The 16,767-nt window shown below is 41.6% G+C and overlaps 1 protein-coding gene across 1 annotated transcript; it reads left to right on the top strand.

The window, feature by feature from the left end:
* The first annotated feature begins 2,381 nt into the window (after window positions 1-2,381).
* Window positions 2,382-4,596, top strand: LOC121753275 (F-box protein At2g26160-like). The gene is made up of 2 exons (XM_042148508.1): window positions 2,382-2,464; window positions 2,966-4,596. Exon 2 carries the CDS (start codon window positions 2,986-2,988, stop codon window positions 4,099-4,101), a length of 1,116 nt encoding a protein of 371 aa, XP_042004442.1. The 5' UTR covers window positions 2,382-2,464; window positions 2,966-2,985; the 3' UTR covers window positions 4,102-4,596.
* The last annotated feature ends 12,171 nt before the right edge of the window (window positions 4,597-16,767 follow it).

The following is a 16,767-nucleotide window of genomic DNA, read 5'->3' as shown; positions in this document are numbered from 1 at the left end:
GGACATACCAAAAGAAAAACGGCTCACTTAGACCGGGACAGACGGAGGAAGTATTTGTTAGTATTTGATTAATTTTGTTCTAATTTTAGAGATCTCATTCATTATAATTTATATTCATTTATGAATATGAGTGACTAAATTTCTCTCTAATTGGTGCATGTTTTAAAAAAAAGTTCAAATTGTATATAATTTTGTTGGTGAATAAAATATTAGTGTATACATTTATGAGTTTTGCTTCCATATAATGATATTGCTTTTTATTTCAGTTAATTAAATAACAGTTATTTCAGTTAATTAAATAACAGTATGAGAATATAAATCTTAGTAAGACCATCCACAATGCCGCTCAGCCGACCGCCCAGCCGAGCGCCGGCGTTGGGCGGTTCGCTGGGCGGTCTATTGCAGTCGCCCAGCGGGCGAATGGAGAGAGAAACCGCGCAGCGCTGGGCGGTCGCGTGGCGCTGGGCGGTCCGCTCGGCGCTATTGCAGCGCCCGGATCGCCCAGCGCACCGCCTAGCGCGAAATTTAATTTATTTTTTTTCCGAAACACTATATATACGCGTTTTGCTCGTCATTTTCATTCGCACCACTTGTTTTAACGAGTACTCTCTCTATCTTAATTTCTGTACAAGATCAACAAGGGAAATGGATCTCAACAACGAGCCTAGTTCCGGGAGTAGCGGGTCACAAACTCCGTCGATCCCCGTGGGAAGTGGATGGGGTCAGATGCCAGGGTACTACAACATGTACCCGTGGCAGCAGATGTATTCCGGGATGCCAACGGGGGGGAGTCCGCCGGGGGGGTTTCCGGCGGTACCGGGGTGGGCACCACCGGGATGGGCACCCGGGATGCAGATGATGCCCGGGGGGTACCGCCGACACAGGGGACTCCGGGGGTAGTACCGGCTACACAGTGGACTTATGGGGGGTCCCCGGCGACGGCGGGGGATGTCTATCGCCCCAGTTTAGATTTTTCGACTTGTTCATCGCACACATCGACCCAAACGCCCTTGGGATTTGATAGTTTCTCCTTAGATGACTTGGTGTTTGATACTCCTGGAGCTCCGAAAACTCTCGTTGAAGGGGGGCAGAGCGGGTGCGTGGCGCCCCCGCGAAGAAGGGCAAGAAGAAGGTCGGCGAGTCGTCACAGCCGGGTGAGGAGGAGGTACGGAGGAGGTGGACGGACGAGGAGAACATCGCGCTCTGCAAGGCGTGGGTGAGTGTTTGCGACGATCCTCTCGTTTCGAACGAGCAGAGGATCGTCAACATGTGGGGCAAGATAGCAGCAGCCTACATGAGATTTTGCCCGGAGGGGAGGCCACGCAACGGGGAGGATTGCCGGAAGGCCTGGAACCGAATCAGGGGTGCGGTCTCCCGATTTTTGGGTTTGTACACCAACGCACTCCGCATGATGAGCAGTGGCCAAACGGAGGAGGACTGCAGGAGAATAGCTGAGAAAGCCTTCCCACTGAAGGGGGTATACAAGGACTTCACCTACTGGAACTGCTATCTTGTGCTGAACGAGTCCGAGAAGTTCCGAGTAGGTGTCGACTCTGGCTGGCCGAAGAAGCAACGACTGAACTACACCGGCGATTTCAGCGGCTGCAGCGGTGGTTCCCACGACCTCCCCGAGACGATGCAGGAGTTCCCCATGCCGCGTTCGGTCAGTGGCCGACCTCGCCCGATGGAGCGCAAGCGCGCTCAGCGGGAGGCGAGGGGGAACGCTGGGGCTTCCCAGGAGGTCCAGTCGGCATCCCCCCTTGGCCAATCCACCGAGGATCTCAAATTCTTCGGTCGCGCCCAAACGCGCGCTCAGTTGATCAAGACGATGGCCGAATGGCGGGTGGCGACGGATCCCGTGGAGAAGAGCGTGCTTCAAACCTTGCTCATGAGCCTGCAGGACGAGTTGGAGGCGACACGGAGGGAGACCGGCGGCGGCGGCGGCGGTGGTGGCGACAGCGACGGAGGCGGCGACGACGGAGACGAGGAGTGAATTGGCACTCCTTTTTATTATTGTATTTTTTTAAAATTAATGTATTTTTTTAAATTATTGTACTTTTTTTAATTTTAATATTATTATTAAACTTTTCCCGTATATGTCTCGTAAATTAAATTTCGTATATTGTGTGATTGTTAATTATTTCATTTTGTATATATTTGTTAATAGTGATGTGGATATTATGTGGCTAGGCTATGGCTGGGCTATTGCTAGGCTATTTGCTTGTTTTGATGATGTGGCAGGAGGATTTTTAGTACTGATGATGTGGCAGTGGCTAGGCTATGGCTGTGCTATTGCTGGGCTATTCCTATTGTGGATGGTCTAAAAAGAAATAAAAATTTGGCTTAACTCCATGTTTTTATAACAAAAGGAATAAAAGAAATTGCAGTATTGGGGCATTAGGATTTAGCGTATCTCATTCTATCCATCTCCGCCAGAAATTGTGTCGTGCTGTTTATAATACTGGTAAATTTGATTCAATCTTCATCTTTTGGACCCAATTTTTATGCTGCGTTTATTCTTTATGTGAAAATTTGATTTCACATTCGATTAATTAGCTAATGCCATCATATGCAATGCTAAGTTGCGATTATTTGCGCCGATAATTGAATTTGCTTTCTGATAATTGCTATTTGATATAAATTGATCTGGTTTCTCAGAGAGCCGATTGACTGCAGAAATAATTTTATGGTAATATCGTTGATTTGTAATAGTAATATGCAATGCAGGAGAAGATATAGGAGTATCTAATTTAGGAGTATAGTCACAGTCATGTTTGAATTATTTGCAGAAGGAAAGTTGGATTCTTTCATGTTTGAAATTGTTGATTTTATGCTGCACAGAAGTCTAGATTTCATTAGATTCTTCACCTCTTACATTCGATGCCCCTTTTTGGATGGATCATTTTCAATGCATCTCACTTTTTTTTAGTATTTGTTAAAGATTACTAATAAGTATCTGAATCAGCTCATGTGGAAAGCTCAATAATGGCTGATTGGTCCAAACTTCCTTATGATATCATTCACAAGGTGGCTGGACGGTTATCGGTGATTCAAGATTTCCTTGCATTTTCTGCTGTTTGTTGCTCGTGGCGATTGGTTTATTTGGCTAAGGAATGGAATCCAGGTCCTCAGGTTCCGTTATTAATGTTCTCCAACACCGAAAACAGTAGCATTGTGAGTTTCTTAAGCTTGTATACGAATAAGGTTTCTAACTCAGAGCTGCCTGAAGCTTGTGGTAGGCGGTGCTGGGGTTCATCTTCAGGGTGGCTTGTAACTACAGGAAATGACCTTGAAATCCGGCTTCTAAATCCCTCTACTCATATCTCTTATAAACTCCCTCCTAAGTCTTCGCTACAAATCAGTTTTGGTGATTTTCTGAGTTGGTATGATATCATAGAGAGAGCCTTCGTCTTTAGGAATCCATCCACTTCAGATGCTGATGACGACTTGGTGGTTATGATAATTTACGGCACTTTGAAGCAGTTGGCATTTTGTAGACCCGGCTACAGTTCTTGGAGATGTGTCAAAGATAAAACTCATTCCGAGTTTATAGATGTTACGTGTGTGAAAGATCAAATCTTTGCTCTCTCCTTTATGGGATCCCTCGTCCTTGTTGATATTGATAACATAGCTGTTTCTGCTATAAGTGGGCAAGACCCTCCAAGGAATGTTGCCTTGTCACTTCTTATTGGGGGCTCGGAGCGAATATCCTTGGTCGAATCATCTGGAGATCTCTGGATGGTTTACCAAAATCGTGGGGGTAATCCGTGGAGGTCTTACGTAGAGTCAACAGTGTTTCTGGTCTACAAGTTCGATTTTGACAACAAACAGTGGGTCAGGTTGAGCAGCTTGGGAAGTCGCACGATTTTTGTTGGCGATAATACCTGTATTGCTGTATGTACAGCCCGCTACTTGAACTGCCAAAGTAACAGCGTGTATTTTGTAGCATCGAAGAAGGATAAAGGGTGGCCGAAGAGGGTGACTCGTGTCAATGTGGGTGTGTATAGCTTGAGGAGTGGTTATTCAGGACCCCTCTGCATAGGCACTGATACACAGAAGCACTTTTCTTTCCCGATTTGGGTGATGCCTACCTTGCGCTAGAGCGAGCTTGATATCTTTCGTCGTGTTCGATCAAAAGATGATACAAGCTTTGAAGGTGGTAGATTTTGTGTAAGCATGATGAAGCTGAATCCTGAGAGATGATGGATTTGATTCTGTGAAATAAGTGTGATCAATTCAAGATTTAAGAATTGAAACGCTATTTCGTTTTGAAAGTGTTGGTCATAAGCAACTGCAGCATGCCGAATCACCGGAGTTTGTTTAAATTCTTGAAACGGATCAATCCAGCATGCCCTGTTTGTTTGTAAAGATTCTGATTCCCTTATTTTTTAAATCTAACATTTGTTTAAAAAATAAGGGGAAAGTAATCTAATTCCTAAAATTAGTAGAAATTTTGGGATTATGATATATCAACCCAAAGCTGCTGTTATTCTTTTTCCCAGACACAGGATTTTAAAATATACTGTACCATAAAAATACGATTTATCTCCTCCATATCACGCTTCTACCAATTATTTTTTCCCGGTTTCTATTCTCTATCTCGACTCTCTCAATTTCTTTTCTCCATATTTCTACTGATTCGTCTCATATCTACACAGGTCTTTTCTCACTTTTGATCTTTCAATTTTGTGTTTATCTCACAGGAAAGATTCCTGATTGATCCACAACATCAAATTTATGCTATTCTTTAAGTTTTATTTCCATCTTTTCCATTAATGAACAAGTTGATAAAATTAATCAAGATAATTCTTTTTTCGTTTTCTAGTTTTAGTATATGTGTTCTTTCTTATTGCTTCATCCCCTGTAAATCCCAATATATATTGAAGCTTATGTTGATTGGCTTTTGAAGAAAAATACGTAGTAATTTTGCAACAAGTACGATGATACTAAGCTTTAGGTTCAGGGCAGAATCTAGTTGAATATACTTCAATGTGAAGGAGTTAATATTGATGATTGCACCTTTCTGCATATTCAATATAGCCAAATTATGAAGAACTATTGGTAAAAATACTCAATGCCACAGACATCTTTGATAAGGACAAACTATTAGGCAAGAGTCTCATGAACTTTGAAGAAATTTTAGTTAAGTCATGGGATACCTTTGTCAAAAAGATTTGTGAACTAGGTGAAGTAAATGACGCACATATCGCATTATAAATGGGAAACCATGTTGTTAATTTATTTTCTTTTCAATTTTCATCGAAACAAAAGCTGGACACAACTTCATCAAGGGCATACAAACCTAAATAAAAGAATGACATCTATTGCACTGATGGTTCAAAATCTAATATTTTCTTAAATTTTTATATTTATTTAACCCATCTATTTTCATTTTATTATGGTCATGATAGTTGCTTCTTTGGTGACTCTAAAAGAACATGTCAATTACCAAGGGATTATTTATTGACAACACAATTCTATTGCAATTTACCTATGGATTACCAAGGGCTTGTCGCACTCTTTGATCCTCCACGGGACTTGGGCCTTTGAATCGCCCCATTCTCCCAACAAGCTGCCATTCCTCATTGTTTCCCAGGCAATCCTCTTCAAGATGACTAAAGTTCTTGCATGACGGGCAGTAAACGGGTAGGAACTCCGTACTCAATCTTCACGTCGAGGAAATCACCGGATGGTTTTTTTTTAAATAAACTCTTATATGAAGGAGGAAATTACAACTGATGTCAAGAGGTCTCAAACTCGGCACCTCATATAATAATGTCTAAGCCCCTTGCTGCTAGGACAAAGGCTCTGAACAAATCTTCAGATGGCTTTTTGATGATAACTGTGTGCTGAGGCCGTTACAGCGTGTAATGTAACTTGTAATGGGAAGGAGGGAGTATAAAACAAATATCAACTACCTTTTTGTGCAAAAGTGAAAATTGTAGTACCATTTCTAAAGTTCACTCTAAATGAAAAGTGTTCCACAATGAAAATTACCATATCAAAAGTAACGAAAATAAAAATACTCGGTATAAAATTAAGAGATCATTAAAAAATCATAAGAGCATCAGCAATGGAGGCGTCAAAACCGCGACGCCGATTTTTCGCCGACGCCGGTTTTGACGCCGAACCATTGCGACCGGCGTCGGCGAAATCGGCGTCAATTTCAGCGTACCCATGCCGATTCGTGTGGTGACGCCGGTTCTAACGCCGATCCTCACGGCGCCATTGTAGGCCCCGGATCGGCGTCAGACCGGCGTCAGAATTTATTTATTTTTTTTCAAAAACACTATATATACGCGCTTTGGACGTCATTTTCGTTCGCACCACTTGTTTTAACGAGTACTCTCTCTATCTTTCTTTCTGTACAAGATCAATTTAAGAAATGAGTAATGCCGGTGGTAGTGGTGGTGGTAGTGATGGGGATGCTGATGAGTACGAGCGTATGCTGAACGAAGAGCTAGATGCCTATACGAGTCGTGAGGTTGATCGATGGATGCAGAGTTATATGCAGCCGCCGGTACCTCGCCCACGACCAGTTGTCCGCCGTCGACAAGTGGTTGATCGTGATCATGTAGCTGCACATCAGCGCCTGTTCACAGATTACTTCGCAGAAGAGCCGCGTTTTAACGCCAACCATTTCAGGCGTCGTTTTAGGATGAAGCGAGACTTGTTTATGCGTATTGTTAACGGTTTGGAGCAGCGATATCTGTATTTCCGCTTCAGGCACGATGCGGCTGGCAAACCCGGCCACACCCCTATTCAAAAGTGCACTGCGGCAATCAGGCAGTTGGCCTACGGCACTTCGGCAGACATGTGGGACGAATACCTCCACATCGGTGAGACGACTGCCCTCGAATGTATGAAGTATTTCTGTCAGGGCGTAATTGAAGTATTCGGTGATCAGTATCTCCGAAAGCCTACCCCCGAAGATTGTCAGGATCTGCTGCGGATGCACGGGGAGCAGCATGGGTTCTCGGGAATGTTAGGCAGCATAGATTGTATGCATTGGGAGTGGAAGAACTGTCCCGCTGCCTGGAAGGGGTTCTACACGACCGGCTACAAGGGAAAAAATCCCACGATGATCCTCGAGGCCGTATTTGATTACCGGCTGTAGATTTGGCATGCGTATTTTGGGATAGCCGGTTCGAACAATGACCTAAACATCCTCAACTCGTCGCCCCTTTTCAACGAGCAGTGCTAGGGCGTCGGTCCGGCCATCAGTTTTGTCGCCGACGGCAACCAGCATGATATGGGCTACTACTTGGCGGATGAGATATATCCTAGGTGGCCCGTCTTTGTGAAGACGATCCGGTGTGCATCAGATGCGAAGAAGGCCTACTTTGCGACGCGGCAGGAGACTGCGCGAAAGGACATGGAGCGCGCATTTGGTGTGCTTCAGGCGCGATGGGCTGCAGTTAAGGGACCAACGCGTTTGAGGCATGTCGACTGCATTGCTGATATAATGTACGCCTGTATTATCATGCACAACATGATTGTCGAAGATGAAGGTGTATAACTGACTGATTGGGCCAATGACGATAATGAAGCCGGTCCAAGCCACGGCATCGCCGCCGCCAACGTACGAGGTGGGGTACCTCACGATGAAGAAGCCCTCCTCCAAGCACATGCCGACATGCATCAGACGGAGGCTCATATTCGACTCCAAAAGGATTTAATTGAAGAGTTGTGGGCGCGGAGGATTGGAAGGCATTAGTTTTTATTTAAATTTATGTAATTTTTTTAAATGTATTTTTTTTAAATTATTGTACTTTTTGAAATTTTAATAGTATTATTCAATTTTCCTATATTTATCTCGTAAATTAAATTCCGTATGTTGCTACAATTGTAAATTAAATTTATATAATTGTTATTAGTGATGTTGATAGGCTATGTGAGGGCTATTTGATGTCCAGATGATGTGGCAGGAGGATTTTAGTGCTGGATGATGTGGCAGTGGGAAGACTATGTGAGGGCTATGGGAGGTCCTTGACCATTGTGGATGCTCTAAGAAATGCATGTAGTAGCAAATTGCATGCTGAATATTTTGTTTATAATTTGCCGCTGTAAATGTACATATAAGATAATGATTTAATAAGGATCAAAATAGTGTAGTGTAAGAAAAAGCACCCCCTTAAACTTCACTTCATGCGTATTTTAAACAAAGCTGTGCATTGCATCCCCATCATAAAAACTATGCAGCACCTTTTTCCATTTGTCTTTTTTGAAATCAAATATCCGATTCTCTTTTATATAGCACAGTACTACACTACAACAAAGGGGTTGGGGGCATATCGAACTTCCCATTACCAGCATTGTCGGGAGAACAAGTTGCATGCCAAACGCATCAAACACCCCTTTTCCCATTACCGGCATTGTCTTATGAAGCGATTACATTCCATCCTCGATGATGGAATGTAATCGCTTCATAAGTTCATTGACAACTTCCTTCCCCGGGTAACATCAGTTTCCTTAAGGGTAAGATAGTTTGCTTTCGGGTCGACACTAGTAAATTTAACGAGCGCAATATCCTCCTTTTGGTATATCGGCTCCTTTAAGCATGCTGAGAAAACTGTAATATTTGGCCCTGCCGGTGAAGTTATCTCTTTGGCCGAATCTAGTGGTGTCTCGGGCACCACATACAGTCCACCTTCTACTACTATGGTGTCTCGTAGAAATTGCGAGACGCCTCATCGGCTTATTGTCTGACTCCACATGGATACCAAAGTCACGTGACCCCGGGGTATTTGGGTCACCTTCCAAGTCGGTTGTTGCTGATTCAGTCCTATTTGACTTTTAATTTCAACATGATGCTGCAGTCTCTTTGTCAGCACATCTTAAATGTGCTTTCTATTTGGGGAATGCACCAAAATCCAAAATCTTTGCACCTTCCAGCACCAAAGTCCAAACCCTCTATGCACCTGCCACTAACAAACAAACAAAGATATGCTTGCCACCAACATCCAAAATTTCTGAGTACCTGCCACTAGCAGCCAAAGCTATCCTGCCAGGAGGATCATCACCAATGTCCAAGGTGTCACGCTCGCATTTTCTAAAGATATAAAACACATTTGATCATAACTAGAGGAGGATTAAAGAAGCGGGGAAGAAAGGGAGAAAACATGCATATTTGACCAAAATATTTAAATAACTTGGAAAAACGACATAGTATCCTCTCGCCAAAATACCAATGCTACGGAAAATAAAGACGGGACAGTAACCAATTTTAAAAAGAGTTAGACTCTCGACGATAGCCAAATTCTAAAGAAAAAGGTTATTTGCGGAAGCGTTCAAGACATGGATAATGCTGAGTATGAAGACACGACATATCCGACAATACTACTCCAAAACTTAGTTATCCACGAACTCTGCTCAACATCCTCCACGTCCGTCGCCGCTCAATCTGTACATAAGAAAAATAATATGCAGGGCTGAGTGCAGTGATGCACTCAGTGGTCACATGCCAAAATTCAGTTTGTCAAGCCAGAACGAGTGATCTTGGGGTTTTAATTGAAAAGAACCCACGTACACTAAAACATTTCACATAAAATTCGGTTGCAACCATTTTCCATCCACATCCACCATCACCATATCTAAACATACATTGACAAGGAACATGGCCACGAACCAAGTCACTAGACCGGCCAACTCCAACGAGATAGCATACAATCTACGGGGTGTACACTAGTTCGAGCAGGGTTTGCGGCCCTAATGGGACCCGAATTCGATTAGACATACATGGCATAGCCACTTCAGATAGGTTCATTCAAAACACAAAACATGTCAAGACAAACATTTTCCACTTGCTTTCACATAAAAAGTATTTAGGACATAGTCCTTATTTAAAAAGAAAGTCCACCTCAAACGCTTAACTCCTCAAACCACTTTCCGTTCCCACCGCAAACAATGTGCACAAGTTCACCATTTTGAAATAACATGATACGCAAAATCAGCCTTTGCAAAATAAATAAATTTAACAATGCATGCATCCTAAAAGTGTGCTCAATTTATCCATCATTCTTTTATAGAGAAACTTCATATATTAAACTCAGTCCAACAACGGATCTGGAATTAGGAAACAGATTAAATACGACGGTCCCAACCAATACTCATTTCTTTCCATTTTCACTAAACTATAATAGGCCAAAAGATTCAATTCCAACACCATAAATTCAATTAATACATAAATTGGTTCAGCCCCCAATTAAACAAACATACGTGTACATACATATCTTTCAAACCCAAAATACACATATATTAAATTCACGATTCCCACTGCTCTTGAAAAGACAAAAGCAAAACTAAATAAAAGAATTTAAAAAGAAACACACTTTCTCAACACTACTTTATTTAAATATATATATACTCCCTCAGCACACGTACACAACCATTCCATTAAATAAAAAGGATGGAAAGAAAAGAATTGTATACTCCATTCTCCAAACAGATTCGTCCCTCTCCCCCTTTTCCCCATTCCAAGTCCTTTATTAAGATTCTACTCATATGATTTCAATTATTAATGGGCAAGCAGAAGGTTTTCAAGCAAAGAGATTTAAGGGAAAAAACAAGAGGGCAGCTTCTAACAATAATAAAGATCGAAGCTTTAACAGGAACTATCAAGACACCGTTTAAAAAAAATTAGCAAGTCTATTTCCGTGAACTACTGTGAGTGTATGACACTATATCATGGAATGAAGAGAAGGGAATTTCAGAGGTTATGCTATACCTTTGAAACGAAGAAAAGCCGCTAGCAAACAAGAGGAATTGAGGGCTCTCTCTCGGTTCTCCTCTGTTAAGAAATTGTGGCTGATGATCAATACATGAAATTATTTTGTTTTAACGGAGTTTAGGAGGAGAATACCTTTTGTGGAAAAGAAGAAGAAAAATGCACTGAAATGAGGTATTGCTGAATAATCGTGTAGAATGAGATTAGGAGAAGGAATTCATGTTGACTGAGGATTTGACTGCAGGATTGGAAGAAATAATAAATATTTTGGGCTTCTCCAAATTGGTCCAACTAAAGAAATACAAAGGCTAGGCCAAGATAGATAAAAGGGACAAGCCTAAATATTTGATTTAGAGTATTGATTAAATTATGGTGTTTTATTTTAGTACTTTGATGTTATTCCAAGTACCTGTAAACGAACGCCCAAAATTTCCCATCGACGAAACTCACATTGATCTCACCGAATACTTTCACCACACGATTAACCAACAACGAAACAAGCATTTAACAATTTCAAAAGCAACAAATCCAAAACAAAGATGGTATTTAATTCAAGGTCTAACACTTGATCATTCTCAAAACAAAATCTTAAAATAAAAATGTAATAATAAAAGCGGGTATTACACAAGGTTACTGAGCACCTGCCACTAATAGCCAAAGATATGCTGCCCGGCTTTTCACCACTAACGTCTCAACTATGGCCGTGAAGGGGTTGGCAGCGGAAGCGTGCAGGTTCTAGCGGATCACATAATTTGATCTATTTAGCAGATTATCTAGACAAAATCTATTCGCGTAATTATCTCATGTATCATGCTCATAACTTGAATTAAACATGCTTTAGCATATAAAATCCCTAAAACATGCTTACTACGGAATTAGCCAATTTACCTCGTTGATTCAATCAAGAATTGATGATGGCTTGCTCCGTCTCCTCGTGAAGATTTTCAGTACTTGACCTCGGATCTTCTGACTGGTGTCCCGGACTGTATACTGATATTTGTGTGGGCAAATCTCACCAGAATACTATGACTCGAATAATGAAGACAGAACTGAGCTCACGGAAGAAGTAATTTTCGAACTCTCTCTCTTTAGAGGGGGGGACGAAAATTGGGAGCAATAATAATTGTTATTCATGTCTCATTTATTCTCCAATTTATATTAAGTCACATATTGGGCCCAGTCAGGGATCTAAGGAAGAATTTGGACATGGCCTCACCCAATTAGCTTTTTACTAATTAAATTGAACCCACAATTTAATATAAGCTTATATTGGAATATTACAAGCAGCCACTACAGAAGTAATGTTGCACTGCCTTTCCAAATCCGAAATTACAAGTATTCCGGGTTTCCCTTTATTTGTTTAATTAATTTCCCGCGCTTAAGATAGAAACATCCATTAATTAATTAATGTCTGCTATGGACTTAATTAATTAACATATTTTATTCTCCAAGAGTGGACTTATCAAGAAACTCTTATTTATTATTCATAGAGTAATTAAACTCCAACTAGCTAGGTTCCGAATAATTAAACCTTGTTTCGAGCTCCTCTTGTGGATGTTGTCAAACGAGACTCTCCTCGCGCACGATTCAACATAATAGCAATCCTAGCACCGCTAGATAATGATCACCACTACCCAATATACCTGGATCGTTGGGTGACGAAAAACCCGCACATTTGGTAAGTCAAAGTAGTATATACTCAATATAGTATGCTCAATGCTAACGTACATTGATTAAGAAATTAATTATCAAGACCTCGTCTTTCAGTAGATAGCATAAAGATTCGTCTTGCTGTTAGATCCATTCAGTGCTATACCACACCAACGTTATCATATTTCAATAAGGCTTAGAAATAATCGGACTGACATTGCAACTTTTCACGATAGGTAGTCTAGGTCTATCTGGGTTGTGAAATTCTTATTTTTCTTTATGCAGAACTGACCGCGTACCTTTCTTTATGCAGAACTGACCGCGTACCTTAAATTGAGCGCAGTCCACAACCGGTCTACTAGAACAAAGACTTAGACTTATGTTAAGTTCGCTTATAATTTAAATATGCAATAAACATCCATTAAATGTAAAACATAAGAACATTATGACAAATCACTCGAAAGGTGATTTCTAGTATACAAACCCTAACAGGCCGGAGATGGTGATCAACGCCGGAGTTGTCACAAATATGACAATATCTTACTACTCCCTACGAAAATACAAGCTAATCAAAGAATTGTGTCCTAGTTACACACATTGATTACTGCACTTTGGACTTAACTGTGTAATTGGACAGAATTGGCACCAAGATCAACCACGTTTGCACAGAGTAAAACATAGAGAAGTGATCTAAAAGATTAAAGTTTGGGGACTTAGCTTGTCTACTACTGCTTCCACCATTCATCTTTTAGAGCAATAAAATCAAACACGTGATATGCAACCAGTTGTGATACCATATTTCTTCCATATAAAGAAATATGCAAGCAACAAATATGGAGGAACAAGAGAGATAACATAGAACACATTATTACTCCGTAAATTTGAAGATGAATAAAATAACAACAATTACAAGATATTTAAAGGCAAAAGAAAACCTCTACTATCTTAACTTATTAAAAATTAAGTCTCCTAAATACCACCAAATTAGGAAATGGAAAACCTAAATAAAATGGAAGAAACTTTGACCTCTCCTAAATACCACTAAATATTGTAACTGAAATTATAAATAAAATGGAACAAAAGTTTGACCACTTCAGCAGTAAGTTTCACTATTTTTCAATAAGACGGAAGTGAGTAAGGCGCTAGGAAAATTCTAGGGAGAAAAATTCTAGTAAGATAAATTTTCAAATCGAGCTCTTGATTTTATAATGGTCAAGAAATTACGAATTTTGTGGCCGCCTTTGAGTTTTGTCCCTGCCTCCCTCTCATCGTTCTATATAGTGTAAAACTTGATGGAATGCCCATTCTTTTTTGAGTTTTTGCATATTGCAACTTGGATATTATTGCCATTATTATTACTTTGTACTCCCTCCGTCCCAGCTAAGATGACACATTTTTAGCCGGCACAGGATTTTAGGAGTTATTGGTTAAATTATTTAATTGGAGAGAAAAAAAAGTGGGTGTAAGTATTAAAATAAAGAGGGAAAGAAAGATTAATATTTTAATAGGAGTGAGAAAATGTGGTTGAGTGTATTAATTGGAGAGAGAAAGTTTCTAAAAAAGGAAATGTGTCATCTTTATTGGACAAACTAAAAAAGAAAACGTTTCATCTTAAATGGGACGGAGGGAGTAGTTCTTTGTAACATGACAACATCTACTTATCTTCAAATTTTCAAATGGTAATTTTATTGCTTATGTTATCATTTATAATGGTGTGAATTAGTGTGGATAAAATATATACTCCCTCCGTCCCGGCTAAGATGACACATTTTTTGGCCGGCACGGAATTTTAGGAGTTATTGTTTAAAGCGTTTAATTGGTGAGAGAAAGTTTCCAAAAAAGGAAATGTGTCATCTTTGTTGGGACAAACTATAAAGGAAAACGTGTCATCTTAAGCGGGACAGAGGAAGTAGTTAGTAGTTTATGAATCATGAAAAAAAACGAAAGCTTAGGTCATAAACTTTAGCTAATCTTCGCTATGATAGAAAAAATCTGGAATACTACTTCTCCATATTTATTAGAGCATCCACAGTGGGGGCGCTCTAAAGCCCGCCCTATGTACCGCCACGTCAGCATTTTATCCTTCTGCCCTTCCACTTGCAGTGGGGAGCCCTAAGGCGCGCCCTAAGCATTTTCTTCTATTTGAATACTTAAATAACTACAAAAATTGGGAAAAAGCTTTATTTCATTTATAAAATTAATACATTACGATACAGATTTCAAAAAAAATACGCAAACTCAATGACGGCAGTTACGGGCACACACTTCTTCAACCATGTCATTCATGAGCTGCGCATGGTCATGTTGGTTGCGCATTGAGGCCTGTCTAGATAGAACCTCATTGAAGCTCGTCGGTAATCCTCGAGCGGGGGGCTCGGTCGCCGTGCTGGAGGAGCTAGATGCACTTTCGTCATCGGTCCAATCAGTGATGCTCCCACCTTCATGTTCGACTATCATGTTGTGCAAGATTATGCACGCATACATGACATAGGCGAGGACTTCCTTGAACCAGAGACGGCCCGACCCTTTCACTATTGTCCACCGTGCTTGGAGCACACCAAATGCCCGCTCCACATCCTTCCGTGCCGCCTCCTGCTTTTGCGCAAATAAAACTCTCTTCTCACCAATTGGGCAGCTGATCATCTTCAGAAAAACAGGCCACCTTGGGTATATGCCATCGGCCAAGTAGTACCCCATGTGGTATTGGCGCCTGTTGGCGGTGAACTCGATGGCCAGGCCGTTGCCGTTGCATTGCTCGGTGAAGAGGGTGGATGAGTTGAGGATGTTGATGTCGTTGTTCGACCCGGCTACACCGAAGTAAGCATGCCAGATCCAGAGCCGATGGTCAGCGACGGCTTCGAGGATCATCGTCGGGTGGCTGCCCTTGTATCCACTAGTGAATTGGCCTCTCCACGCCGTCAGACAATTCTTCCACTCCCAGTGCATACAGTCGAGGCTCCCTAGCATCCCAGGAAAGCCGTGCACCGTCTCGTGCATTCTCATTGGGCCTTGGCAATCTACAGCGTCGGCTTTCGCAAATATGTGTCGTTGTAGGCCTCCACAACTCCCCTACAAAATATCTTCAAGCACTCGCGGCCTGTTGTATCCCCGACGTGGAGGTACTCGTCGAACATGTCAGCGCTGGTGCCGTAGGCCAACTGACGGAGTGCAACTGTGCACTTTTGCAATGGCGTAAGTCCAGGTCTGTCAATGTCATCTTCCCGATATTGGAAGTATTCATAACGTGACTGTAACGTCTGGACAATGCTAAGAAAAAAGTAACGAGGCATTCCAAAACGGCGGCGGAAAACTGTCGGACCCCACCGTGGTTGCTCGGAAAAATAGTCTGTACGTAGGCGTTCGTGAGCTGCGGTGTGGTCACGTCGGACAAACGTCCAACGTCGAATAGGCCTGGGGATCTGTTCCGCCGCAGCCGCTGCCGCCTCTGCCTCCTCGCGTTGCATTATGGCTAAGCATTCCGCCATTGCGTCGTGCACGACTGCATTTAAGGCTCGAGTCAAGGTCGGACTACCGTCCTCCAAGGAACTCTGGTTGTCGTTGTGGTTCATTTTGGTTAGTGAGAGATGCGAGAAATGTTCGTATGAAAAATAGAATGACAATCGAGGTTTAAATAGACAAATTTCGAATTTAAAAAAAACAAAAACGCGTTGCATTGTCCGCGGCGCCCACAGTGGGCGGTTGATACCCTATCGTCTGCGCTTCGTCCGCGGACTAAGCGTAGGACGTGGACGACGCATCGTCCGTCGTCCGAGGAGCCACAGTGGCGTACGATAGCGTGCCCGATGCATCGGGCGCGCTATCGTCCGCCCCACTGTGGATGGCCTTATATATATACCTTTTGCATTGGAATGAGGCATCATAAAAAAAATTTGCATTTAACCTTTTGAAATATATTTTGCTTAACTACTCATCTTTAATTTAATAAAATATTAAAAATTCAATATTTGTACTTGTATATGGAAAATGAATTCGGAATAGGTTGCTTTCTATACCTCTAAATTTATCTATCTAAATTGGCTCAAACAAAGAGAGCTCGGTTACAGTTGGACAATCCAAAAAAGAATACGGCTCGGCTACAGAAGAACGAAGGATACTAGAGATGGACCACTTACCCCTTATAAGACCTTATAACGGGATAGTTATCCATACTTATATAGATAGGCTATGATTAATTGATTATCATTAAGTCGATGTTGGGCAAGAATTAAGAGTTTTAACACGCCCCCTCAAGTGTGAGCCGAAATGACACATCGGACTTCCATCACGTGGGTAGGCAATAGAAGAGATAAAGAGATAAAATTCATCACCGATTTGGGCTTGGTCTGATACCATATTAGAAATGAACCACTCGCCCTTTATAAGGCCTTATT

Source organism: Salvia splendens, chromosome 10 (assembly GCF_004379255.2).
Source record: "Salvia splendens isolate huo1 chromosome 10, SspV2, whole genome shotgun sequence".
NCBI lineage: Eukaryota > Viridiplantae > Streptophyta > Magnoliopsida > Lamiales > Lamiaceae > Salvia > Salvia splendens.
The sequence above is the reverse complement of the archived record's forward strand: the minus strand, read 5'-3'. Positions and strand labels throughout refer to the sequence as shown.